Raw genomic sequence first — 26,365 nt, forward strand, 5'->3', positions numbered from 1 at the left:
TTGCAATGTTTACAATGTTTTATTAAAGTACAAAATAGTTGGAATTAAGCTAAATAGAAAAACATAGTAAATATTTACAAAAACATTGATAACATCACTCAAGTCACACACATGTAATGAATGCAGGAAGGTCTTGAAAAGTTTATAAATTGAAAATTATGGAGATTTCCCAAAATGGATATAAAAGCTCACTGCTGAGTGTAGATAGCATCAATATTCTTTGAGAATATTGTTCCTGACTCCTTTGCAATCTGAGGGGACAAGTCAAGTGCTGAGATAATCACAACTTAGGATCTAATTTTCTTCATTTTATTGACTGTTATAAAGATACATCCATGGTGTTTTTCTTCAGCTTCTGGTGATATTCAAAAGGATATGAAGAATACAAACAATTTTTCACTGCTTAAAAACTCAGCATATAAAAGGCTGAGTATTTGGAACTGGAACTACATAAGAGTTCTATCTGATGGAAAATTGCTTATAAAACTAAGATAAAACAGGAACTAATCATGCTCTATCTCATATTTACTGAAAGTAGGCAGAGCAGAAACTTTTATGTCAAAGGGCTCCAATTTTAGCTTAATAACTGTCAAACTACATTATGCTAAAGTTACCACACAACTATCCCAAGAGGCCAGGAGAGCCTAAAATCATACTTTAAAAGACAAAAGAAAACAGACTAAATACATATACAAAGCAGAGAAGAAAACAAAACACTTTCCAGGAGATGGTCACAGTATTATACAGTATTACAGAGAGATAAAGGACACTTGGGCTCTACATACTTCACCTTAATGGTCCTGAACTAAAACTGCCTTCCCCAAACTAAATTCAGAGGGGAGGAAACTGAGACATTTACCTAACTTTAAGATCATTACTTAAAATAGTCACCTCACATTTTAAAAGAAATCATCTTCATCTGATTCTTCAAGGTACTTTATAGGTTTCTTTGTTCTTCCAGATTTTGCCCGAGAACCCACAGCTGAGTCCAAGTCCAGATGGAAATCATCGCTTTCCTCCTTGGGTTTCTAAAATAGAAGAGCACAAGTAATTTCCAGTATCAACCAGACAGTAGAATTTCAATGCAAAAAATATACCAACAGACTACAACTCAAGGAATATTCCACCTTCTAACAAGTAGTAAGAAAGAGACCAAAGGCAAATCTCTCATTGACTAATTAGTGACATTTAGCTGTTTTACAACTAAACTACACAGAGTAAAAGGGTAATGGATTTACATTTATTTTCTTAAAAATGTGCCAAATTATTAGCAGCAAAGCTTGATTATGTGTTTCACAATAACTTTTTTTCAGTGGAAAAAAAAAACCTACAGTGAAAGGGCTGACTAGAATAAATACCTTGCTTGTGACTGCTTTGGAGATCAGTTTCTCAAAATTAGAGTCCGAATCATCAGAGGAGGATGGCTTCCTTTTGCGGCGAGTCTTGGTTTTAGGGGCATTAGGCTTTTTAGAGACATCAGAATCCAAGTCTGGGTCCTTTTTGGTTCTTTTTGGTGCAGCCCTTTTCTTGGCGCCTGTAGTGGAGGTGGGAGACTGACCTGTAACACAGGCATTCATCAGGGTCACTCTCAGCTGAACTGTTTCCACAGCAAACTTTCTTTAGCAACTTGTTTTCCGCTTATATTTAACATAGGAAAAGACAACATAATTGAGACGAAAATGCATGAGAGAATTGAAATATTCTTAAGTATCCGATTTTTTTTTGTAGTTACATGCTTCATGTTAAATGTTTGTAACTGTTTCTAAGTCCCATCCCTGTCATAGATATGAGTTAGGATAACACCTGGCATTTTGAGAAACCCTCTTTTTAAAAATCTTTTGACTAGCAATTTTGATTATAAAGATCTAAGGATTTGTTTTCATTTAGACAAAGTCTTTATTTTAATATCTATAGTAAATTTTGAGAATAAAAATTTGAAGTTGACTTGTAGAAGCCAGTTCAGTTCAGTTCAGTCACTCAGTCGTGTCCGACTCTTTGCGACCCCATGAATCGCAGCACGCCAGGCCTCTCTGTCCATAATCCCAATATTAACCCAATTCAAAGACTGAGGCTCACTTTTTGCTGCTGTCTTCTTTGCTGTCACATTCTTTTTAGGAACAGGGTTTATGGTTTCAGTTACAGCTGGGAAATCAGCAGCAGGAGAGCTTGGAGGAGGTGGTACATTATCCTCAGCATCATCAGCATCAAGCTCTGTTACTTCAAATGGAAAGGAAAGTAGTACATATAAGCAATACATGAAAATCTGTGCTTTGTCCCTGCTCTGAATTCCTGTTCAAACACCATGTTTGTGACTTTTCTGGAATATTTCAAACACACTCTTATAACTTTGTTCTAATTTCTGGGTTCTTCATCAGCAAAGTTATTTTTTTGTATCTCTAGCACAGTACCTGGCAAGCACATGGTTACTTTTAATATATTAAATGGAGAACTTATTCATGTGCAAAACTAAATCTAATGACCAATATCAATGTAATACTAATAAGAACCCATACTTATTTTCAAAGATAGGACTTGGATAATGTAGTCTGGGTTAGAAGCCAGGTGGACCTGAGTGTCCAGTAAAGCAGACATCTCACAATTTTTACTTAAATACATACCTGATGAGGCACTCTTCAGTGGCTTCAGTTCTTTGTTACTATGTCTAGAATAAAACAAAACAAAACATCCTGACGACCAGTTCTAAATGTGTCAAACAACAAAGAATATATCATCAACTATTAAAAACAATCATGCTAAAATCCCTATTAGAGAGGACACTTACTTTGGGGAAGTTTGGATCTTAGGTGGACTAGCATTTGATGGGACAAAATCATCTTGAGTGTCTTCATCAAAATCTGAAAAATCTTCATCTGAATCCAAATCCATTGTGAATTTGGTTTTTGCTGTTAAAAATATACATATGCAAAGAATCAAAAGGACAACAGGAGAAATATTTAATCCACAGATTAATATAATATGTCCTGAAGATATAAGCTTCAGTTTAATCTTTGTAAAGATGTCTTAATTTCTCAAAAATTTAATTACTGCTCTAAGATAACAATTTCTGGGATTATGTACCTCAGAATACACAGATCATCTGAATCTTTCAGAATATGCATCATGTTCTTCCCTTTTCCTTACCTGCTGCTCTCCGCGACTCTTTTTCTCGTGGAGGGACATCAAAATTACTTTCGTTACTGCTCATGTCTGATTCTGAATCAGACCAGGGGTTTCTTTTCTTTGCTTTCTTGATTGGTTTGAATGGCAATGTAGTTTGTTTCTTTGTCTTGGTAACTGGAAAGGAGATAGGAATTAACCATCTTTACATATTCTCTGACTCACTTTTCTCCATCTATCCTTCAAATATTAGGTTGGCCAAAAACTTCATTTGGCTTAAAGTGTAAAAATAAAAGATATATTTTTCATATTTACCAAGGACTTTATTGAACAAAGCAGTCACTAACTGAAGGAACTTTTCGGCCAACCTAATACTTAACTCTGTGCTAGTACTGGGAATACAATGGTGAACAGAAACATAGTCCCTCTTGCTAAGGAGCTTATAGCTTGGTCATCTAATCCCATAGCAGTAGTAATCCCACAGTATATGTGTTTACATAGGGCATGCATCAATAGTATGCGTGTATATGTATACAAATATGAGGCTTTTGCAAGAAGAGATGTCTGAGCTGAGATCTGAAGGTTAAACAAGAGTTAACCAGGTGAAGGGAAATGGATGAGAAACATTCTAGTTCAGGATATAACATGTACAAAGTTCTGTGAGACAATACAGTACATTTAGGAAGCTGAAAGAAACCCATTATGGCTGGAAGACAGAAGTCAGGGGGAGAACGGCTGGTCTTGTTAAGAATTTTGTTTTAAACAGGGAACTTATATGACCAGATTTGCATTTTTAAAGAGTTCTTATAGGCTACAGTGTGGAGATGGGAAAGGCTGCAAGATCAACAAGTTATAAAGTCAAGGCAAGGGAGACAATTCAAAAGGAAAGAATGGCTTGGCCCAAATCTTAAGGGACATTTAATGGCTGAGTTGAGGATGTTTAAAGTCACTAAGTCTTGTTAATTCTTAACCCCAACTGTCTCTCATACCCACCTTTTGCTATTTATTTCCTTCATTTAGGCCCAAAGATAAGGACAGTCTCCTTATTGGTCTAGTTAGTTCCTTCTTCATATGCCTAGTTGAATCCAACATATCCATCCTCCCCAACAACCTGGTTTCCTAACTCTTCACAATTTGATATAACTATTTGCTACTATTTTTTCAAAATAAACCCTCCCACTCTGCGAAGGGGGCCTTCTCATTGTCCCATGCATATTATATAATTTTTCTTCTCTTAGTCTAGAATATCTAAACCTTACTCAGTCTGTAAGACTCTAACCCAAGTGTTACCTCTTTCACAAAGCCTGCATATACCCACACTGATTCCACTTTCTCTAAATCACTACAGTGGCTAGTATGTTCTGCTTTACTTCTCCTTCCTGATAAACCTCTTGAGGGTAAACACCATGCTTCCCCATTTCTTGTGTCCTCACAATATTTGAGATGGTGATGGGAAATGTAAATGCTCAAAATACTTATTTGAGTCATTGGCTTTATATGCTAATTGATTGCTTTGTGTTGTTCAGTTGCTAATTTGTGACCCACTCTTTGTGACCTCATAAACTGCAGCCAGGCTTCCCCGTCCTTCACTATCTCCTGGAGTTTGCTCAAATTCATGTTCATTGAGTTGGTGATGCTATCTAACCATCTCATCCTCTGCCACCCCCTTCTCCTTTTGCCTTCAATCTTTCCCAGCATCATGGTCTTTTCTAATGAGTTGGCCGTTAGCATCAAGTGGCCAAAGTACTGATTGCTAGGTAGTTTAAACAGCATAGTACATACGACATACTTTTATTATTTTTTTGGAGGATAATCGCTGTACAATGTTGTGTTGGTTTTTGCCATACAACAATGTGAATCAGCCATAACCATATATATATCCCTTCCCTCTTGAGCCCCCCCTCCCATCTTCTTACTACTTCTTTTTCAACACTAAGATGCTTAGGGGACAACAAGCATAGTAGAATGGTATCTGGATGAGTTTGAGCAGACTCTGGGAGACAGTGAAGGACAGGGAAGCCTGGAGTGCTGTAGTCCAGGGAGTCTCAAAGACTCAGATGTGACTGGTCAACTGAACAACAACAAAAGCTGTTTCTATTTGTTTTATTCATCTTTGTACTCCCCACAGAACTGAGCACACATTACCTATCACAGGTAGGCACTCAAGGATAGATATATACATCAATCAATGGAATAGAGCTGAGAATCCATAAATAAACTTTAGATTTTGGGCAAAAGTGAAAACAATTCAATGGGGAAAGTTTTTTCAGTATATGGTGCTGGGTCACCTGGATATCCACGTGCAAAAGAATGAAGTTGGACCCCTTGCTTATACCATATACAACTTACTTCAAAATTACCTAAATGTAAAAGCTAAAACTAAAAACTCTTAGAGGAAAATAAGGGGTAAATCTTTTCTTCTTTTTTCTGGCTATACCACAGGGCTTGTAGGATCTTAGTTCCCCAACTAGGGATCAAACCTGGGCCCTCAGTAGTGAAAGCACGGAGTCCTAATCATTGGACTGCCAGGGAATTCCCTAGGTGTAAATCTTTATGAACTTGGATTTGGCAAAAGATTAGATATGACACCAAAAATATGAGCAACAGAAGAAAAAGATAAATTAGACTTCATCAAAATTAAAAACTGTTTCAAAGGACATCATCAAGAAAATGAAGATATTTTACAGGCTGGCAGAAAATATTTGAGAATCATATATCTGATAAAGATCTGGCATCTAGAATATAAAGAACTCTTGCAACTAACTCAAATATAAAAAGACAAATAACCCAATGTAAAAAATGGGCAAAGGATCTGAACAGACACTTCTCCAAAGAAATATAAAAGCCCCAAAGTGGAAACAATCCAATCTATCAGCTGATGACCAAATAAATATAATGTGGTATATTCATACAACGAAAAACTATTTGGCAACAAAACAGAATGAAGTATTGATACATGTTACAACGTGGCTGACCCTTGAAAACATTATGTTAAGTGAAGAAGTCAGCCACAAAGGAAAATATTACATGATTCCATTCATATAAAATGTCCAGAATAGACAAATCTAGACACAGAAAGTAGATTGGTGGTTGCCTGGGGGGAGGGGGAGTTGGGAGAAAATGGGGAGTGGCCATTAATGGGTACAGTGTTCTCTGCAGGGCAAGAAACTGTTCTAAAACTGAGTATACTAAAATCACTGAATGGTACACTTTAAATGAGTGAATCTTGCATATGACTATGTTAAAACATCTCAATGAAGATGTTAAAAATAAGTAGATATTCAGTAAAGGCATAAACAAATGGTTAGAGTTGTTACTTCTACTTAATTTACTGCGTGGGTGTTAAGTATATCCCACGTACAGTGCTGAACTTGGGATAAAACAACATGACTAAGATGTGGTGACTGTCTTCAAGAAACTTTATATATGAATATGGTTCCAAATAGGAAAAGGAGTACGTCAAGGCTGTATATTGTCACCCTGCTTATTTAACTTATATGCAGAGTACATCATGAGAAATGCTGGGCTGGAAGAAGCACAAGCTGGAATCAAGATTGCCGGGAGAAATATCAATCACCTCAGATATGCAGATGACACCACCCTTATGGCAGAAAGTGAAGAGGAACTAAAAAGCCTCTTGATGAAAGTGAAAGAGGAGAGTGAAAAAGTTAGCTTAAAGCTCAACATTCAGAAAACTAAGATCATGGCATCTGGTCCCATCACTTCATGGCAAATAGATGGGGAAACAGTGGAAGCAGTGTCAGACTTTATTTTTGGGGGCTCCAAAATCACTGCAGATGGTGATTGCAGCCATGAAATTAAAAGACACTTACTCCTTGGAAGGAAAGTTATGACCAACCTAGACAGCATATTCAAAAGCAGAGACATTACTTTGCCAACAAAGGCCTGTCTAGTCAAGGCTATGGTTTTTCCAGCAGTCATATATGAATGTGAGAGTTGGACTGTGAAGAAAACTGAGCACCGAAGAATAGATGCTTTTGAACTGTGGTATTGGAGAAGACTCTTGAGAGTCCCTTGGACTGCAAGGAGATCCAACCAGTCCATTCTGAAGGAAATCAGCCCTGGGTGTTCCTTGGAAGGAATGATGCTAAAGCTGAAACTCCAATACTTTGGCCACCTCATGCGAAGAGTTGACTCATTGGAAAAGACTCTGATGCTGGGAGGGATTTGGGGCAGGAGGAGAAGGGGACGACAGAGGATGAGATGGCTGGATGGCATCACCGACTCGATGGACATGAGTTTGAGTGAACTCTGGGAGTTGGTGATGGACAGGGAGGCCTGGTGTGCTGCAACTCATGGGGTCGCAAAGAGTTGAACACGGCTGAGCGACTGAACTGAACTGATGTTATACATATTAAAACCTCATAACCAGCTAGAAAGTGAAACTTAACAAACTGATCATTTTCTTCAGAGCCCAACAAAGTATTTCATTACAAAAATCAAATACCAAGGAGAAAGATAGGGAAGTTCAGATATAGTCCTTCATGGACCTCAAGAAGAACTTCTGAATATCTATGTGGAATGTACTAGGTAACAAACAGAATTTAATCTCAACCCTACATCATTTTCCTTAAGATGTTTCAATACCTGGCTCTCTTTTCTGTTTCTTTTCCAGCCTCAGTTTTAGGCTTTCTACTTCCATTCCTTCCTCTTGAGGGCTTCCTTCAGTATTTTCACTCTAAAAGACAGCATGACAAAGATGGTCAAATTCTGCCAACTTATTATTCAGAAAAATATAAGGTAAAATATACAAATATATATTTGGTCAAAGAATTTTTTTTTTTTCTATTTTGGCTAAGAGCTCTGAATAATGGTATGGGTATGACTTTTTCAAGATAGTTAAACACTGAAAATAAATCAGGCTCGTAAGGAAGGGAAGTTATGATGAGTTGATAAATTCCAAACTACGGGATTAGAAGTTTTATGATTAGTTCAGTTCTAAGTGGAAAAATGCTTAAAGTGTTTTATGTATAAGCTTTCAAGAGTATTACCTTAATTTTCTTTTTAATTTTCTTTTCTGCCTCTGCTTTCATCTCTTCAGTCACTCGGGGGATGACTCTTTTTCCACTTGGAGAAGGCAAAATTTCTACCATTTGTGTTTTTTTCCCCTTTGCTTTCCCACCTTTCCCAGGAAGTCCTATTTGTTCATCTTGTTTTTCCTTTGCTTCAACAACCTAGAAAAGGTTGATATAAGAAAGCAAGTCTATGGGGAGGAAGATGGGAGGGAAGTTCAAAACAGAGGGGATATATGTATACCTATGGCTGATTCATGTTGAGGTTTGACAGAAAACAACAAAATTCTGTAAAGCAATTATCCTTCAATTAAAAAAAATATATATATATAAAATGGGGTCACACCCCCCCAAAAAAGAAAGCAAGTCTATAAGCTAACAAGGACATTACAGCATTGATGTCACTGTATCCCTAGGGACAGAATAAAAGGCAATGATTAAACTGATTTCAGCTTGTTACATCTCAAAGGTAAATTTGTGATAAGCTGTTCAAACATTAAGGCACACTTTGAAAAGTGGAGATAAAAGACTGAATTCTACGTTTGATTCTACAACTTAACATTTGAGGATAAAATGGGGAATCAGAATTAAAGATAAAATACACATACATACACATAAATGTATATGTTTATAAACTCAAATAAGCAGAAAGGATGTGATTCCAGTAATGTATCCACTGATTACAAGCTAAACATCCAAATTGAAGTGCAATAATATAAATCTTCACATTAAAGATTTTAGCTTAATTTATGGAATTAAGATACTTTTTCTTATGTTAAAGATAATGTTGCAAAACAATATTACTGATTTGGTAACAAAGGATCCTCTTAAACTACTGATTAGCTGGCCCTGAAGGAAACCATCTTTGTCCTTTCAGGTTTACTTGGGGGGCTGGGTTGGTGTTCTTCTACATTTAAATTCTCACTCCCAATAGGTCAAAAACCAACTTTTGTCCTTTCCCCTTTTTGTGTGAAAACTTCTAGGTAGTGTGTTTCCTGGTACCATTTACTTTATTCTAACTTGTTTGTAACAATCTGTCACTTTATGTGTTATCTTGAAATGTTTCTTCATGTCTCCTATATTCTTTCTATTGTCAACCGCGAAATTTCCTGACAAAGAGGTATATTGCTAGAATACCTTATTTCATTAATACAAATTCTAACATGGGCATTATAAACTACACACCTCCAGCTCTTCAACAAAAGCAGCCAAGTCTTCTTTCCACAAATCTGATGGACTCTTTCTCTTTAATGTTTCTAGCTCTTGCTCCTTCATAAGACAGTCAGAAAATAAGGGTTAATTTATGTGCATAAACAGCATTTTCCCAAAGCCCACAATTTTCTTTCACCATTAGAATACAACCAAGCAACATGTACTATCCAGGAACAACTCACTTTTTCATTTCTTAGTTTGCACAGTTCATCTTTCTTTTCCTTGGTTAGATACCAAAGAGGCATGTCAAGAAGGTAGTTGAAGGTGGGTCCAGAATCTGTTGCAGAGTCACTCTTTTCACTTTGCTTTTCATTGTCACTCTCTTCATTTTCTTCTTCATCTGGAACCTAAACAAGAAATTAAAATCTATCTTTAATAGGAAATGTGAAATATAGACATTAGACTGTACACAATCTCTAATAACATAGAAAATGCTAACCAAGAAATTACCTTTTGCTGGGCTTCTTTCCAAGCCTTCACAGGATCCGAATCATATCCTCTCTGAATCAGAACTTTAATTAACTCTTTCTTGGGCTTATTTTCTATTTAAACAAATGTGAACACAGACAGTAGTTTTGAGCAATATTTGACGAAAGGATAAAGTTTTTACCATATTAAGTCAAAGATTAAAACTGGAATTTATAAGGTCTTCTTGCATAAATTTGTGCATCCTGGTGGACACTAAGTCTTCTCCCTAAACCACTGATAAATATAAACTACCACAAGGGGGCAGTCAAATCATATATGAGGTTGTGATCTAATCATAACAGAAGACAATCAAAACCTTTATTTCTGATAAATATCAACCTCAATTATACTGTTCTTTTAATTTCAACACTTGAGCAGGCTAGTTCTTAGTGCCACCATCCAAACATTGATTTCTCTTGATTATGGCCCCTTATAATGCATTTGTTCCCTTTTTTCTATAGTACCCCCTTCTCAATGTCTACTATAGTCAATTTATTAGACTTTGAGGGATACTGAATGTTACTAGCTGTGATATAGTGAGGTTCTAAGTGCCAATTAACTTGACATAAGTCACACCTTTAAGCCTTCTATATTAATTCTTCAAGAAGCCTGGAAAGTCTCTAGTATTTCCTAAATTCTAGGCAACTAAATATAATCTTTACTTTTTATTTTTGAGTCATACCCAATATTACTTATATAGCTTTGTCTTAAGTGGTAGTATCTGTGAAATTAGGGGACTGAGATGCCACTGTTATAGTATTTTAAAAGACCCATGAATATGTAACTACTAAGCTAAACATTTTTGTGTACCATTAGAAAATTATCCTATGATCACTATGTAACTTGTATTGTCATGTTTTGGGACTTGCTACAACAACCCATAGTTACCTGGCTTTTCTAGTTAAACCTGGCCAGATCTGAGGCTTCTAACTTTAGTCAAAACTTTTTTCCTGGTAATACTTAAACTTTGATTTTGTTGCTTCCGAATGTCTTAAAATTCCCTTAGACATGACTTTCAGTCTTGGGTATGCAATTTACTTATAATATAATCCATTTAAAGCCCTCCTTCCTTTTTGGTTTTTCTATCAGACTTATCTCTGCTGTTTATCAATCAGTTTACACAGGGACCTCTTCTAGCTCTCCATTCTCTTCCTGTCTAAAGTAAAAGTGAAGTCGCTCAGTTGTGTCTGACTCTTTGTGACCCCATGGACTGTAGCCCACCAGGCTCCTCCATCCATGGAATTTTCTAGGCAAGAGTACTGGAGTGGGTTGCCATTTCCTTCTCCAGGGGATCTTCCCGATCTGGGGACCGAACCCGGGTCTCCTGCACTGCGGGCAGACGCTTTACCGTCTGAGCCACCGGGGAATGTTAACTAATTCCTGATTTCTCAAGATGCTCAGTTTAGGAAAAGCTATCTCTTTTAAACCATAAACGCTTATTTAGATATATGAAAGACATACATGGAACCAGCAGAAATAAATGGATTTTGTCCTCCCTCCCTATCATTCCTCTCACCAAAAATGTTTAAAGAAGTGAGGCAAGATTGTAATTTTAGTACAGGCAGTTTTTGGTCCAGAAACATACCAATGATTATTTTGCCATCTATTTTCTCTAAGATAAAGCGAGCCTGATTATTCAGTTTAGCAGATTCAGCACCAAGCATTCCTAGAAGCCATTCTTTTCTTAATCCATAATATTTAAGCCTGAGTTCAAAGAAGTCTCTTAGAATATCCAAAGCTGTGTCGTATTTCTTTAAACAGCCTACATGGTCAAAGAGGACCTAGAAGAGAAAAAACAAGATTAGAGTCAACAGTAGATAAATTGGCTAAACTTTAATGGTTTTAGAGGAATGACCTCTTTCTTTGAAAATGTAAAAGTAGCCTAAGATATCCTTTAAAAATTGATATTAACCGGTAATATACATGGAAACATGTGTTTATCATAAAACAGGACATACCATGGAGTTGCATGTGAGACTAGTTTGGAGTTTAAAGACTTTGTGTAGTCCAACTCTCTCTGCCTCTGCCAGTTTTTCTTCAGTCATCTTAACAACAAACTTCACAGTGGTGTCTGTGTGGTATTCCCTATAATCTGTTATGAGAGGGGGTGTCTTCTCAGTGCCATTCAACATGGGCTCAAGAACCTGTTCTTTATACGTCTAAAAGAAAGAATCCTTTTGTAAGTTTCTAAAACTTAGGCTCCTGTATATTCAACATACGTTAGTATAAAAAATGTTTCCCCATCACAGAAATTAAAAAAGAAATCCTTACTTACCTGGGTCCACGTTCTGATGGGAAGCTCTGAGATTTCAATGGTTGTGGAATTAAGAATAGCCACTTCACCACTAATCACATATTGATTTGGAGCCAGCTCCTCAATAGTACCCTTGAAGTTCTTGTAACTTGGAAGCTAAATTGGTATTTAAAAAAAGAATGTTTTCGAAATGTGATACTAAAACAAAGCCCAACAGCATTAAACAGTAAATCTAACATTAAGCAATAAATAAATTTTTATGCTCTTTAACTACACCATCTGCTGAATTGAAACCAGAGGAAAACTAAGGTTCTTAGTCCACAGAATAGTTACCATTGGCAAAGGTTCTTCTCCATCCATCAAACGTCTGATGTTATTCACAACTTCACGAACATCAAAGTTGGGGATTTTGCAGGACCACCCAGTACCAATTCCTTCAGCGCCATTTATCAACACCATGGGTATAATAGGAATGTACCATTCAGGCTCAACACGCTGGTTGTCATCATATAAAAACTTTAAAGTATGGTCATCTTTTGCTGGAAATAACAACCGAGCCAAAGGGCTAAAGAAAACAAAGAATGTTGTTTTAGAAAAATATATTGGCTTTGACACAACTTTCATGGAAAGAACATGTGTTATTTCAGATATATACATAAAATTACCTTGGCTTTACCTGTTAATATTCCTTTAACAATATTATTTATTGAGTATTTTCTACATATATGTCAAGCACTGCAGACATAAGTCTCAGTCTTTAAGGCGCTCACTACAGGTAGATACTCCAGTAGTACAGCCAACGAATGTACATTTTGTCAGGTGGTATGATAAATATTAAATAGATAAAGTAGCTAAAATTGGTTGAGGGGCTGCTAAGGAATGGTAAGCCTTTTCTGATAGGATAATACTTGAACACAGAAGAAACTGAGAGAAAGTGCACAGCAAACAGAGATACCAATAAGTCAGAGGCACTGAGGGAGTGTGCTTGGCCTGTTTGATTATAGGCAAAGAGGCCAGGTGTATTTGAAGAAGAGATAGTATGAGATGGAATCAAGACATGGGGAGGGGGAGCATAGATCATATAGGGTCTGGCTTGCTTAAATAAAGCTCTAGTTTTTCTCTGAATGAAGAAGTTGTTCCAGTGGCTAAGAATCCACCTTCCAATGCAGGGGACATGGGTTTGATCCCTGGTCAGGGAACTAAGATCCCATATGCTGTGAGGCAGCTAATGAGCCCGTACACTCTAGAGTCCATGCACCACAACTAAAGAGAAGCTCATGTGCTACAACGAAGATTCTGCATGTGACAACTAAGACCTGATACAGCCAAATAAATAAATATTTTTTTTTAAAGTTGGAAGGCTTTGAACTCGAGTAACCTATTTGAAAAAATTAACCAACTGCCAACAGAAAGAAGGGTGGTAGACTAGTCTATATAATGAATGCGGTGACTAAGTATTTTTCCAGTTCAGAGTCCCCAGGACTTGCTGATGAACTGGATCCAAGTATAGAGAAAACAAGTCAAAGGTAACTCCAAATTTTTGGCCTGAGAATTAGGAGGATGGTATTTCATTTACTGAGACAGGGACTAACAGTATAGTTTTGAGCTTATGTGTGAAATATTTATTAGACATCAAAGTAGTAAAACCTGAAAGGGACATGAAATTTAGAGGCCAGGGCTGGAACTGAGACTGGATACATGAGACATCATCCCTGGATGGGAAGGCAGTATAGTTAGTGGAAAGAGATCAGATGAAGAAGCCCCAGGGCAGGCCATAATTTGGAGGTTGGGAAGATGAGAAGGACCTAGTGAAGAAGACTAATAAGGGGGAGAACCAACAGCCTAGTGTCCTGGAGGACAAATAGAAAAAAAGAGGTTCAGGGATGGAATTGTTAATTATGCCCTATGCTGCTGAAAGAATGAATAAGATGACAGTTGAAAATTGACCAATCATAATGTACTTTCCACAGACTTGTAAAGGAAGTAGGATTTCCACTTGTGGTATTTAAGAATTAAATTCTAATCTTGACTCTGGCTCAAGTTTCTTAATCTTGGCACTACTGGGTCAAATAGTTCTGTGCTGTGCAAGTGCTGTCCTGTGCATTATAGAGTGTTCAGCAACACCCCTGGCCTCACTAGATGTCAGGAGCATGGCTCCCCTAGTCACGACAATCAAAGATGTCTCCAGACATTGCCATATGTGCCCTCAAGGATGAAATCTACTCTGGTTGATAACCACAGCTCTAGATGAAGAAAAGAGAAGAAAATAAAAAGAATCAAGAGTAAAACATTTATAGTTTGGCAAGGAAACATTTTAAGGGATATAAAGGCTAAGCTATCAAACAAATGGAATTTTGATTTTCTACTCATTGAAAAGAGTAGACTAATTAAAATTTAATGAGCTAGTTTAAAACAATTAAGAATGCAAACATTTGCATCAAAAATCTGTTTTCTGATTAACTGAATTTTTCTGTTTTTGGTCAACTAACTCATAATACTTCAAAACTGGAAATGGCAATTTACTAAAAATCGGAAGTATACCCACCTGAGCATTGTGAAGATGTATCGAGGACTAGCAGAGTCCTTGCCACCATGCAACCTGGTACCAAACTGACCAATGGGCTGCAAAAGGTTCAGATTATTGCTGCCCACAAAGTTCTGAGCCAAATTGATAATGGTCATCATTAGTGACATCTGGGGGAAAAAAAGATTCATTAGTCTCATCCATAGCCTCTCAATAATAACATGTCTATTGTTATGACTATATTTCACTCTAATCCGGTAAGGTTTTATGAAGTGTAGATGTTTATTGGCTTTTCCAAGATAAATACATGGCAGACGTAGTACCTAAACCTAAGACTTCTGGCTCCTAGTTCAGGGTGCTTGCCTTCCAGCAATTTCTATCAAACCCTGAAGGCACAGCTCCTCTATTAACCTCTGCAGAATGAAGTATTTCCTCCTTCGTGTTAAACAGTTTACTCCTTTCTATTCTAGCATGTTTCACTCTATTCTATAGTTGTGCGAGTGTACGTGCACATGTGTGTAGCCCTCTGGCTTAACTGTGATTATATGTTAACGGTAGAGAATATATGATTTAATTTTGTATACTCTGTACATGGTAAGCATTAAACAAATATTTACTAGGTGAACACCTACAAAGTACCTACTATATTTTGATTTGCAGCAACAAGCAAGACAATCATCTCTTTAAAAATCTAGAAACTTACAGGCAATCTTATTCTTTAACAATGTTTTATATAATAAATGCAAAAAAACAATTTCAAAATAAAAAACGAATAAATGTATGTTTGTATAAAGGCAATCAATTCAGACATATATGAAAAATTCGAAAACTGCCCTTTCCCATTCCCAGGGATAACCAAAGATAACAGTTTGGAGTATATTACTATTCTGCTCTTCTTTTCTTTTCCCTCACTTGATAATAGACCATGGATGTTCTTCAGTGTTAGTACCTATAGATATGTTGTTGTTGCTGAGTCATGTCTCTTTTGTGACCCCATGGAATCTAGCCTGCCAGGCTCCTCCTCTGTCCATGGGATTTCCCAGGCAAGAATACTGGACTGGGTTGCCGTTTCCTTCTCCAGGGGATATTCCTGACCCAAGGATTGAACCTGTGTCTCCGGCATTAGCAGGCAGATTCTTTACCTCTGAGCCACCAGGGAAGCCTGACCTATCAGTTATATCACTGATTCCATGTACAGACGTCATAATTTATAATAATTTTCCAATTGATGGACACTTTCCATGTCTAAATTTTGGCATAACAAAGTTATAGCAAACATTACTAAATATTAATATCTTTAAATGTAGATCCTTGCATTTCTTTTGATTATAGTAGCCTTGTGTTAGACATTCCCTTCTCCAGGGGATCTTCCCAAATCAGGGATCGAATGTGGGTCTCTTGCATTGCAGACATATTCCTTACCCTCTGAACCACCAGGGAAGCCCATTATAGGAACATTATTTTCATAAACAGATTGTTAGGTTACAAAATAATTTTCCAGTTTGATATATTTCACCAAATTGTTCTCTATTATGGATGTACCAGCTTATACTTTCATCAACTGTTTGGAGAATGACTTTGCAGGTATTTCTGCTATACTGCTTTCCAGAAACATTATAGATTATGTGTTTACCTCACCATGATGATAAGAGGACATCTCAGCTACTGACCCAGCTAACTGGGCAACCTTCACCTCTCGCTTGTCATTCCGTTTGAAACATGTAAACAAAACCTTTCTCTGACCTGGTTTCAAACCTTCAAAATGAAAAAAGTGCAAATATTAATATCCTTAATTTAATCATTTCTAGGCATTGATTTCCATCTTGTGGTAAAAATAGAACTCACCATCCACCATAGATGGGATAGATCTTTCATTATCAGAATTTGAGAACAGGATAAGTTCCTTGTTTATGAAGTCATTGTATGTCAGATATGTGGTAGCTTGCCCATACAAATAATCCTGAGGACCAAAGAGAGTATTACATGATCTAGTTTAAGATAAGACACATCACTGGTCTTAACAATGCTTAATGCAAAAATAAAACAAAGCATTATCATTTCTATGATAATTATTAAAGTCCTTCAAAAACAAAAGTATTTTATGTTTTAAAGACAAAAAGCAAATTTATTTGCTGCACAATTAGAAAAAAAGTTTATTGACTTTGTAGTTTCTTTCAGGTCCAATACATTTATGCAGCAATTATTAAATAAGAATAAGGATATTTATAAGTAGTTATCTATTAACTTTTTTACTGAAACATTTATTTAGTAGCCTTAATTTGCTATACTATCAATTCTAAAAGGTCAGTAAATAGTACATTTTGTGGGATATATTTAAAATTTTCTTACATCAGGAAGGCCAAGTAACTTTCGTTGTCTTCTATCTTCCATGAAATGAGTTAACCATTCCTTTCGATCATCTATCTGCTTTTTGCTAAAGGCCTACAAATTAGAAGATAAAAAAGATGTTACTGGCACTAACAGATAACAAAATACTTTTTCTAGAAAAAACTAACAAACCATAAAAACTCAGTTTCTAAAATATCTGATTCCTTTCTTTGGAATATGTGTACTGAAAATCATCTATTTTATAAAACATTTTATTATATGAAAAATTAAATGTTTCAGTTGACTAGTTAAAACCATTGATTTCTAAAAACAGTGTGTAAAAAAAAAAAAAAAAAAAAAAACACAGTGTGTGTATGTGCTCAGTTGTGTCTGACTCTGCAACCCGATGGACTGTAGCCCACCAGGCTCCCTTGTCCATGGGAGTTTCCAGTCAACTATACTGGAGTGGGCTGCCATTTTCTCTAGGGGATCTTCCCGACCCAGGGATGGAACCCATGTCTTTTGCATCTCCTGCATTGGCAGGGAATTTTTTTTTACTACTGCGCCACCTGGGAAGCCCCCCTAAAACCAGAATATATTTGTGAAATACACTCAAACTCACCAGGCTGATTGCAGCATCATCTTCGGGACCGGAATATTTGAATTGGATACGATGTCTTTTCATATCTGCAAAGTATTCTTTAGCTTCCTTTGATGTGCTGGTACCCAAACCTAGAAAAGCAAGAACACCAAGTTACTCCATACAAACCTGTACAATGGTATACAACAAAATGAGAAGTTCTATGTGAGTTTCAGTACAAACCTTTGTAATACTTGACTTTCCATTTTTTATGATTTGGTGTAGAACTCTTCCATTCTTCAAACTCAGGAAGGCTATAGAATGCCATTTCTTGCTTGTTTTTAGACACCTGAGGTAAAAAACACATTGCTATGGCTTTCCACACTGCTGGGTTCCCTGCATACCATCACACATCACTGAGGTTATATGTGTATCTAGGGTTGAGGAATATAGAACCTTCAAATATCCATTATGGTATCTTAGAAATCAGTATACCTTTACAATAGGAGTGATAAATTCCTCCAGAAAACGATGTCGCAGAAGAGAGGGCCAGTTATGATGGATAAAATTAATCAGCAAGCCTTTGATATGGGAGCCGTCTTGGTCCTAGAAATATATGGAAAGCCAAAACACAAAAGATTTGCTTAGAAACTAAAAAAAATTGTGACTGACATACTGGCAATTTCTCAAAATTTTCTGTGGGGATTAAAGAAAAAAAAAAAGCTATTCAAATTTTGACTCACTTAACCTGTATTATATAATATGCATAAAATAGAAACATATCTTAACTAGATGTGGACTAAAGATAAATAATATCCTTTCATGGCAGGAAAGCAATGCAACAATAAGACATTTAATTCTGACCTGATCTGTCATAATCATTATCTTTCCATAACGTAGAGTCTTCAATGAATCTTCATCTTCATAGTTTTTCTTGTACTGAAGACCCACAATCTTGATTATATTGTTAATTTCAGCATTTTCCATTATCTGAAATGAACATATAGACAAAAAAGTAAGATTTTGTTTACAAACTTTAAAGGAACAAAGAATTATAACAGTATATGTTGCTTGGGTTTTTTGGAACTCTAGTATTTTTGAGTTATTAGAAGCAGCAGCAGCAGCAGCAGCCTATACTTTACTAAGTCAGAAAGATCTGATAAGATATGCTACATTATACCCAATTTTCTAAAATAACGACAAACTAAGATATATTTTAAAATATCTTATTTATATCTTATATCCTCCCAATAAGGGGATGAAATATAAGCTTTGATTCTGAAGATAGTTTTTATATACTCTACCTGTTTATGAGAAGCTTCTCGTACATTGAGTATTTTTCCTCTAAGAGGGAAAACCCCATACTTGTCTCTCCCAACCACACCAAGGCCTGAAACAGCTAAAGTTTTAGCTGAGTCTCCCTCTGTCAGGATAAGTGTACACTCAGTAGAGTTTCGGCCTCCTAAAATAAATGAATATTAGCACATTTAGTTCAACCTCAAATATACTAACTCAGACATGTAATGAAACACAAATAACTTACCATTCATAACAAGTTGGTATGAGAGTCAAATAGAGCTAAGTAATTGGACATATAGTTTAACTAAAATTTGTAAGTTAATAAAGTCTTAGTTTCCTAGACTAATCTTTCATGATAATTATACTGTTGCCAAACATTTGCTTGATCATATTACATTTAACGTATTTTGTGGGTAATGAGGTTTAGGACATGCCTCCAAAAAATGGCACCTTGGCACATTATCTTAAGCTCAGGGAGTTTTGAGAAAAGAAAACCTTGGTAGAAGCAAGAATATCTCTCTGATCTCTCCCCTAAAGCAGGTCATAAGATCCTCATGCAAGAGGTGCTCGCCTTAAACCCGGAAGAAAAGAACATTTTAATCTAAGATTAAAGGTCACCAAGAAGAATCTGAATGAAAAGGCCATGCTAAGTTTCCCCAGGTTTACTATAATTAGCTAATAATCACTGTCTTATCATTATCTTACCAGAACTTTGCATTCTTCATCAAAGCTAGCACAAAATCACTTAGGTTTAAGCATTTTTTTGGGTTTTCACTTCCTTACAAATTTTCTGGTCACATGAAACTATATTAAATAAATACACTTGCTTTTTTCCGTTAATGTCTATCATTTTATTTTTCAGAGATAGCCTTAAGAAGGTTGAGAAGACTTTTTCCTCCTCTACATTAGGTAATAGATTACTATATAAACATTCTTGTTTTATACACCAAAATAATAATTTCAAAATATTTTTAACAGTTAAAACTGGAAATGACCCAAGTGTTCAGTAACAGGGAACTGGTTGATTTTTAACAAAGTACAAACATTCTGTTGAATATTAAGTGTCAAGGGAAAAATATCCACAGTATGCTGTCAATGAATCAAATCAAATAAGTCTAAGATTTAAACTTTGGAAACATTAAATGTGTACCTGCATCATTGGCATCATCAAGTTTGGGAATTCCTTTGATTCTGTTATGTTTTACAGCAGAACACTTCTTGTTTAACTGGATTTGGGCCTTAAATTTCACCCAATTTAGTATACTTTCTACAATACCACAGCCAATTGCCTGAAAATGAGAAGATTCATGTTAGGGAAGAAGAGTTCTGTCAGAAATACGGAATACAAATGAACTCCCACAAAAATGGGCAGAATGTGGCACATTTTCCTGTCTCAGGTTATCACCACTGAGGGAGCTGGTTCCTTTGGGTTTTCATTCGATATTTACTGACTACATACTTATATGGTGCCAGGCACTGAGCTCCATGTGGCGATCTAGCGGTTAAAACAAATTAGCTAGTCCTTGTCCTAAAGGAATCTGGTATACAACAAGGAAGACAGAAATAAAATGAGCGATTACAGTGTGAAGAGATAAGTAGAAAGCATATCACGTATAATAATATATGGCCAGTGTCTTATGGGAACAAATTTTTAGGGAAATGAACAGAAAGTAAAGGTTTTCCTAAAGAAATGACAGTTAAGACCTAAAGTAGTCAGCCAAGTGAAAAGCGTTTCAGGCAGGGTAATCCTTCTGTCTGAAACATGAAAAAGCTCTAAAGAGGGAAAGAGTACTCTGTTTTTGAGAAATTTAAAGCCAGTAGGAGTGAGACTTAGGTAATGTGGGAAAAGTGGTACTGAGATAAGGTTAGAAATGGCAGGGTCTTGTAGGCTGAATTAAGGAATTTAGGTTTATGCAACCTAACAGTTGGTTGGGGCCTTTAACTAAACAGGACATACTTTTGTTTTTTGGGGGTGGGGAAGTTCCCTGAATGGCGATTAGTGAGTATGGAGAGAACTGATTCAGTTTTGGATGTGTCCACTGAGAGCAACTTAAGGCATTCAATGCTTGGTAAGTAGTTAGATGAGATAAATTCAGAAGTGATCTGAACTGGTGACATGTAATGGCCAAATAAATAGAGATGGCATATAGATGATAATTAAGGGCTTGGTAAGAGCTGGTAAGCGGTAAGGGTTGTTTTTTTAATTTCCTTTTCAGAGAGAGAAGACATGTGGGAGGAATTTTGGTTTCTGCAGAGCTGAGAAGGGCAATGGAAAATAAAGGAAGATGCTTCTATCTTTTATTTCCTTCCAAGTACTCACAGCTTTGATGAATTTTTCACTCAGCTGGCATGTTGATCCAAAGCTCTTGACTTGTAAAGTCATGTTCTCTTTTGTCTGGGAGTCGAAGGTTGGGTTTTCAATTAAGGCATTCACAAAAATCCACATGTGATTTTTTACCTGCAGTAAAAATTGACAGTAAATTACTAAACATTTACTCATGTTTTATTTATAGACTTTCGCTTCTTCCTTGACTTTCTCCAAAGAACAGTGTTAAAGGATCGTACCTGATGTGCTTTTACTGCAACACCACCCTTGTTCTTTTTCTTCACAACATCAACAAGTTTAGTCACAATCTGATCAGCTACATAATCAACATGTCTGCCACCCTAATGAGGAAAAATACCAAACTGTAAATGCATTACCCTCAAAATTGTAATCATAATCAAACATTTAAAAAAAGCTAATTTAGTTCTCTGGGAGGGATTGGGGGCAGGAGGAGAAGGGGATGACAGAGGATGAGATGGCTGGGTGGTATCACGGACTCGATGGACGTGAGTCTGAGTGAACTCCGGGAGATGGTGATGAACAGGGAGGCCTGGCGTGCTGCGATCCACAGGGTCGCAAAGAGTCGGACACGACTGAGAGACTGAACTGAACTGATGTCAAGGTAGCCAAATATTCAAGTTCATTTTATATATTTAAAACAAGAATAGTTATATGAAATATGTAAAGATAAATCATGACTGATAATTCAAAAATAAAATTACCTTGGAAGTAGCAATGCTGTTGACAAAGCTAATTTGCTGAAAGCCTTTTTCACTCATTGTTAAACATACTTCCCACCTGTGGTTTACTTGTTCATGGATAATTTTCAATGGATTGCCAGTTTCATCTACCTTGTCCTTCAGATACAGATCTACATAGCTACGGAATCCTTTCACCTAAAAAATAATAGTATTAATTTTTTTTTAAGTAAATGAAAAAGTAGGTTTTAATAAAGATGCTTCAAAACTTATGAAATGGTGTTCACTGATATGTATAAGAGGATGGTCACTAAAGGACACAAAAGGATTTACTTATAAGATTCTTTGAGAAAGACTTCAGTGAACTTAAGTAAGTTAACTGATTTTTTTAAAATGTGGCATTATGTTTTCTTTACAGGAACACATCTGAGAAGTGGTAAGAAAAACAAATGGGAGGAAAAAAAAAATCAACTTTGCTTTTGACGATGGTCACAAAGGTAAGTACCTCATTGCCTACATCCAATAAAATACTTACTGGAAGCCTATTTCCATTGAGATAGACCTTGACATCTTTAGTGGATCCAGCAATATCATATGCTCTTCTAACCATCAGTGCAACAATATCTTTGTCTAGGCTTTGCATTTTAAACTTAGACAAATCAGGGTGGAAGGTAATACATGTATAATCTTCTCCACTAAAGGGCTTGAGTTCCATCTCACCAGCTTTCCCCATGTTATCCATCCATGTCTATGGAAATAAAGAATAGAGAGAAAAAAATTCAAGTTATCTCACAAACTAGAATTAAATAACACAAATTTACAAGTCCTAAAACAAACACACAAACAAACACACACACACCCAACCAAACCAACCCCCACCCCTCAACTTCCCTAATATACATTTATGAGTAACTTTCTATGAGCTTCCCTAGTGGCTCAGAGGGTAAAGCGTCTGCCTGCAATGCAGGAGGCTGGGGTTTGATCCCTGGGTGGGGAAGATCCCCTCGAGAAGGATATGGCAACCCACTCCAGTACTCTTGCCTGGAAAATCCCATGGACGGAGAAGCTTGGTAGACTACAGTCTGTGGTGTCACAAAGAGTTGGACACGGCTGAGCGACTTCCCTTTCCCATGATTTAATAGATTATAAATTAAGTTAATTAAGTGGCATTTAATTTAATGCCACTATAAATTGCTACAGCATAATTTATAATCAAGGCACAAGATACTCATTTACTTACCTGTTTGAACATTTTCTTGTATTCTCTACTTGCTGTTTCCACAGTAAATTTGGTACTGAATATGTTACACAGTTTGGCTCCATAGCCATTTCGACCACCTGGGCAAATAAATGTAAAATATGATTTAATTGTTCTTATCGCATTTACAGCTTTATTTCTTAATCACTGGCAATGCTATTTAATTATGGAGATTTATTCCCATATTTTTAACCTTTAGGCCACAATCTTTGAAAAGATGTATTTTTTCAGCAACAAATGTGTTTTTTATTTTCCTCAGTACTCTACCTGTTACTTTCTTTTCTTCATCATCATAGTTGCTAGAAGTTAGGAGCTGTCCAAAGATGAGAGCTGGGACATACATCTTCTCAACTTTGTGTTCGACAACAGGAATACCTTTTCCATTATTCCATATACTAATTAAATTGTTTTCCCTAAGAAAAGAAGATTGATTTTTTTTTTTGTAAAACAGATGTTAAGCTAGTGCTTAATTCTTTTCATAGTTAAATACCATTGTCTCTAAAACACACATCTCAATTTCTTTATGACTCTTTATATATATACCTTCTGAAATTCAGCATACTTAGTTCCTAACAATTATGAAATAGGAGCCAAGAGGAAAAAAAAAATCAATCCTTTTCCAACACCTGGGCAGACACTGATAATACTGAAAAAATATGAAGCTTTAAAATGTTAGGATAAACAAAGGGAAATGAATTTTGCCCAATGGAAAGGACAAAATTTGGAAACAATATTATTACACCGCTTTTAAGAGGATCATCTGCACTGTCCCAGCTCCCTTAGCTTTCCCATCTGACAAAGCACACTGGCAAAACAAATATGAAAGAGCATCATCCATTGTAAACGTCCCTGCTCACCAACATAATGTTCAAAATTTATTTGGACTTATATTTTAGTTCTAACGACACACACTATGGTTCTCATTACACGTAGCTTAAAACTAGCTTAATATTTTTTCAAAGACTATGGTATCAAGTCCTTAGGAGCACTCAAGCACATCATTAACACATTTCCCAAAAAGAATCTAAAGTATAGTTTATGTTATAACTGATTAGGATACTAACAAAGGGAAGCAACACCCTGACTACCCACAAAAGGACATTTATAAGCAGAAAAGTTAGATCAAATTATTCTTTATCACCATCTGCTGGCTTACTGTTTGAACAGCATCATGAGAAAAAGTTATAGCTATAGACTCTGGAATACTTAGAGAACTTATTGGAGATGTTTATTGAAATATTTAGAAATAAAATGTTATAATGTCTATAATTTATTTTGAAATGATTAAAAATATAGATGGTACCAATATGGCAAAGTGTTGATAACTGTTGGATCTAGATGGTAGCTATCTAGATTGCTCATTTTAGCACTCTACCTTTCTGCAGTTTTGCAAAATTCCATTAAAAAAATGCTCAACTTTACTATAAATCAAGTAAATGCAATTAACAGCAACAGGGTGCTACAAAAAACAAAAGACTAAGCAGGAGACTTACGGGTCAATTGTGATTCTAATACAAGACATTTTTGGGTCCCTTTGTTTGTTGTCTGCAGCATTGACTGAAAGAAAAAACACATTTGTAAAAAGTTAAAGTATTTTAGAAAACACTCTTTACCTCTAAGATACAAAAAGAAAAAAAATCTCAGGCAGTGCAGGAGTAACATTGATGAGGTATTCATTTAGCAATTTTTATTCATAGGACTGTTTCTAAGAACTCAACTTCCTAGATTCCAGCAGACTGTCTAACCTTTGCCAACTGTTTTTTGGTAGGAATAATACTTCTCACATCTGACCAGCAGATCTTTGTATTAAGAATATACTTACCTAGAATCTCATCAAAGATTTTGTACAAACCAGGAACATAAGTGACTTCCCTATAGTTAATGCCAGTATCTTCATCGTAAACCCACATTTGCTAGAAATAAGACAAAGAAACAGGGTTACTTTATATATCTACTTCGTTTTATTATCATGGTTCCTGTAAAGTCTTCTCAGTTAGTATGACAATGTAGATGATAGCTTAGGCCAGTTGCAGAAGACAAAGTACATGAAATATAGAAAATTAACCTGGACAAGTATTCATCTTAACTACTTAGTAACTACATTTAATTAGCCTGATTTTACCTGGGTCACTGATTCCACAGAGCCAATGTAGGTGTCTGGGCGGAGCAGGATATGTTCCAGTTGTGTTTTCTTTTGATAGATTCTTTCAACAGACAATCTTTTCTTAGCATCTTCATTTTTCTTTGTTTTGCTGACTTGCATATTTTCGTTTACAGGCTAGGAATTTTTTAAAAAATTGAAGAAAAGGGATTTTGAATCATAGGTTTATCAGAAACCAGAAACAAAATACCTATCATAGTGATCTGCTTACACACACCAAAACAAATCAGACTTTTGGTAGGTTATCAGTGGAGCTGACATAGTGTTGTACAAACATGGCAATATAAGTTAACTGCAGCAGGTTCCCCCCAAGTGTCAGTTTAAACAGACATATTATTTTGCCCTGTGTATCTGACATGGAAATACTTCCATGCGTTAGATGCCATCAACAGCACACATCCCCTTTTTTCAGGTACTCCACACATATCTACTGAGTGCCTACCAGGTCTCAGGCACATAATAGATTCTACAGTAGCAGTTTGGGAGGATAGGGATTCCATCCTTTGGACACGTTAACGTTTTAAACACAGGAGGGACTTATTTTGAGCATCGGACCTGCCGGCTCCATAGTGGGAACCCTGTTCCTTGCTCTGCACTGTCCAAAGTTAGGGTCATCCAATCCCATTTTCAGCCCCAGGTGGGAGAGGAAAGCATCTCTCAGTGCCGCGTAAAGCTACATGCGGACCACGATCCCATCGACCTACACCGGGACCAAATGAATCTCTAGAAACAGTGAAACACAACGCCGCACCCTAGAAGCCAGTACAGCCAACAATACTTCACTACTAGCACCAGAAAAAGGTTTCATTCAGTCTCTTCGCGATCACGCCGAGCCCAGGGGACCCGAGTAGACGCGGAAAACCCGCGCCCAGCCCTCGGCGGCCGGACCACGACCCAGACGCCTCTCTCTCACCGGCAGCCGGAGAGATGCCGGGCCGCGCTGAGGCTCCGCGACGCCCCCCTCCCGCGAGCTGTACCTGTAGTGGCGACACCTCCATGGTGACGGTCGTGAAGAGGCTCGAGAACCCTGCAAGTGACTAAACCGGTGGGACCCTCGAGACAATCACGGAGCAAGCCTCTTCTCCACAGACGCACGTCGGTTAGGAG

At 36.6% G+C, this 26,365-nt stretch overlaps 1 protein-coding gene across 3 annotated transcripts; it reads right to left on the bottom strand.

Moving 5' to 3' along the window:
- Window positions 1-26,365, bottom strand: TOP2A (DNA topoisomerase II alpha). Of its 3 annotated transcripts, none has more exons than XM_042256726.1 (35): window positions 26,236-26,365; window positions 25,220-25,375; window positions 24,920-25,010; window positions 24,591-24,654; window positions 23,365-23,510; window positions 23,080-23,177; window positions 22,375-22,587; window positions 21,864-22,037; window positions 21,381-21,482; window positions 21,136-21,273; window positions 19,966-20,104; window positions 18,821-18,978; window positions 18,381-18,506; window positions 18,012-18,122; window positions 17,760-17,865; window positions 17,559-17,668; window positions 16,958-17,050; window positions 16,454-16,568; window positions 16,242-16,363; window positions 14,630-14,778; window positions 12,418-12,649; window positions 12,106-12,240; window positions 11,789-11,989; window positions 11,416-11,611; window positions 9,813-9,904; window positions 9,545-9,709; window positions 9,336-9,419; window positions 8,130-8,312; window positions 7,726-7,816; window positions 3,142-3,294; window positions 2,783-2,903; window positions 2,619-2,662; window positions 2,077-2,217; window positions 1,359-1,534; window positions 1-1,028 (listed from the first exon to the last, which is right to left on the bottom strand). In XM_042256726.1, exons 1-35 carry the CDS (start codon window positions 26,254-26,256, stop codon window positions 900-902), a joined length of 4,575 nt encoding a protein of 1,524 aa, XP_042112660.1. In that variant the 5' UTR covers window positions 26,257-26,365; the 3' UTR covers window positions 1-899. The 3 variants fall into 3 exon arrangements, with proteins under 3 accessions (XP_042112660.1, XP_012041458.1, XP_060250875.1); XM_012186068.4 differs by having other exon boundaries at window positions 1,359-1,558; XM_060394892.1 differs by having other exon boundaries at window positions 1-1,558.

Source organism: Ovis aries, chromosome 11 (assembly GCF_016772045.2).
Source record: "Ovis aries strain OAR_USU_Benz2616 breed Rambouillet chromosome 11, ARS-UI_Ramb_v3.0, whole genome shotgun sequence".
NCBI lineage: Eukaryota > Metazoa > Chordata > Mammalia > Artiodactyla > Bovidae > Ovis > Ovis aries.

Coding starts and splice junctions, on each gene's coding strand:
- TOP2A (XM_060394892.1), bottom strand. CDS start 26,256: ATGGAGGTGTCGCCACTACAG. Junction 23,178..23,364: donor TGAAGAAAAGAAAGTAACAG/GTAGAGTACTGA, acceptor TTATTTGCCCAG/GTGGTCGAAATGGCTATGGA. Junction 21,483..21,863: donor ACAGCATTGCTACTTCCAAG/GTAATTTTATTT, acceptor TTTCCTCATTAG/GGTGGCAGACATGTTGATTA.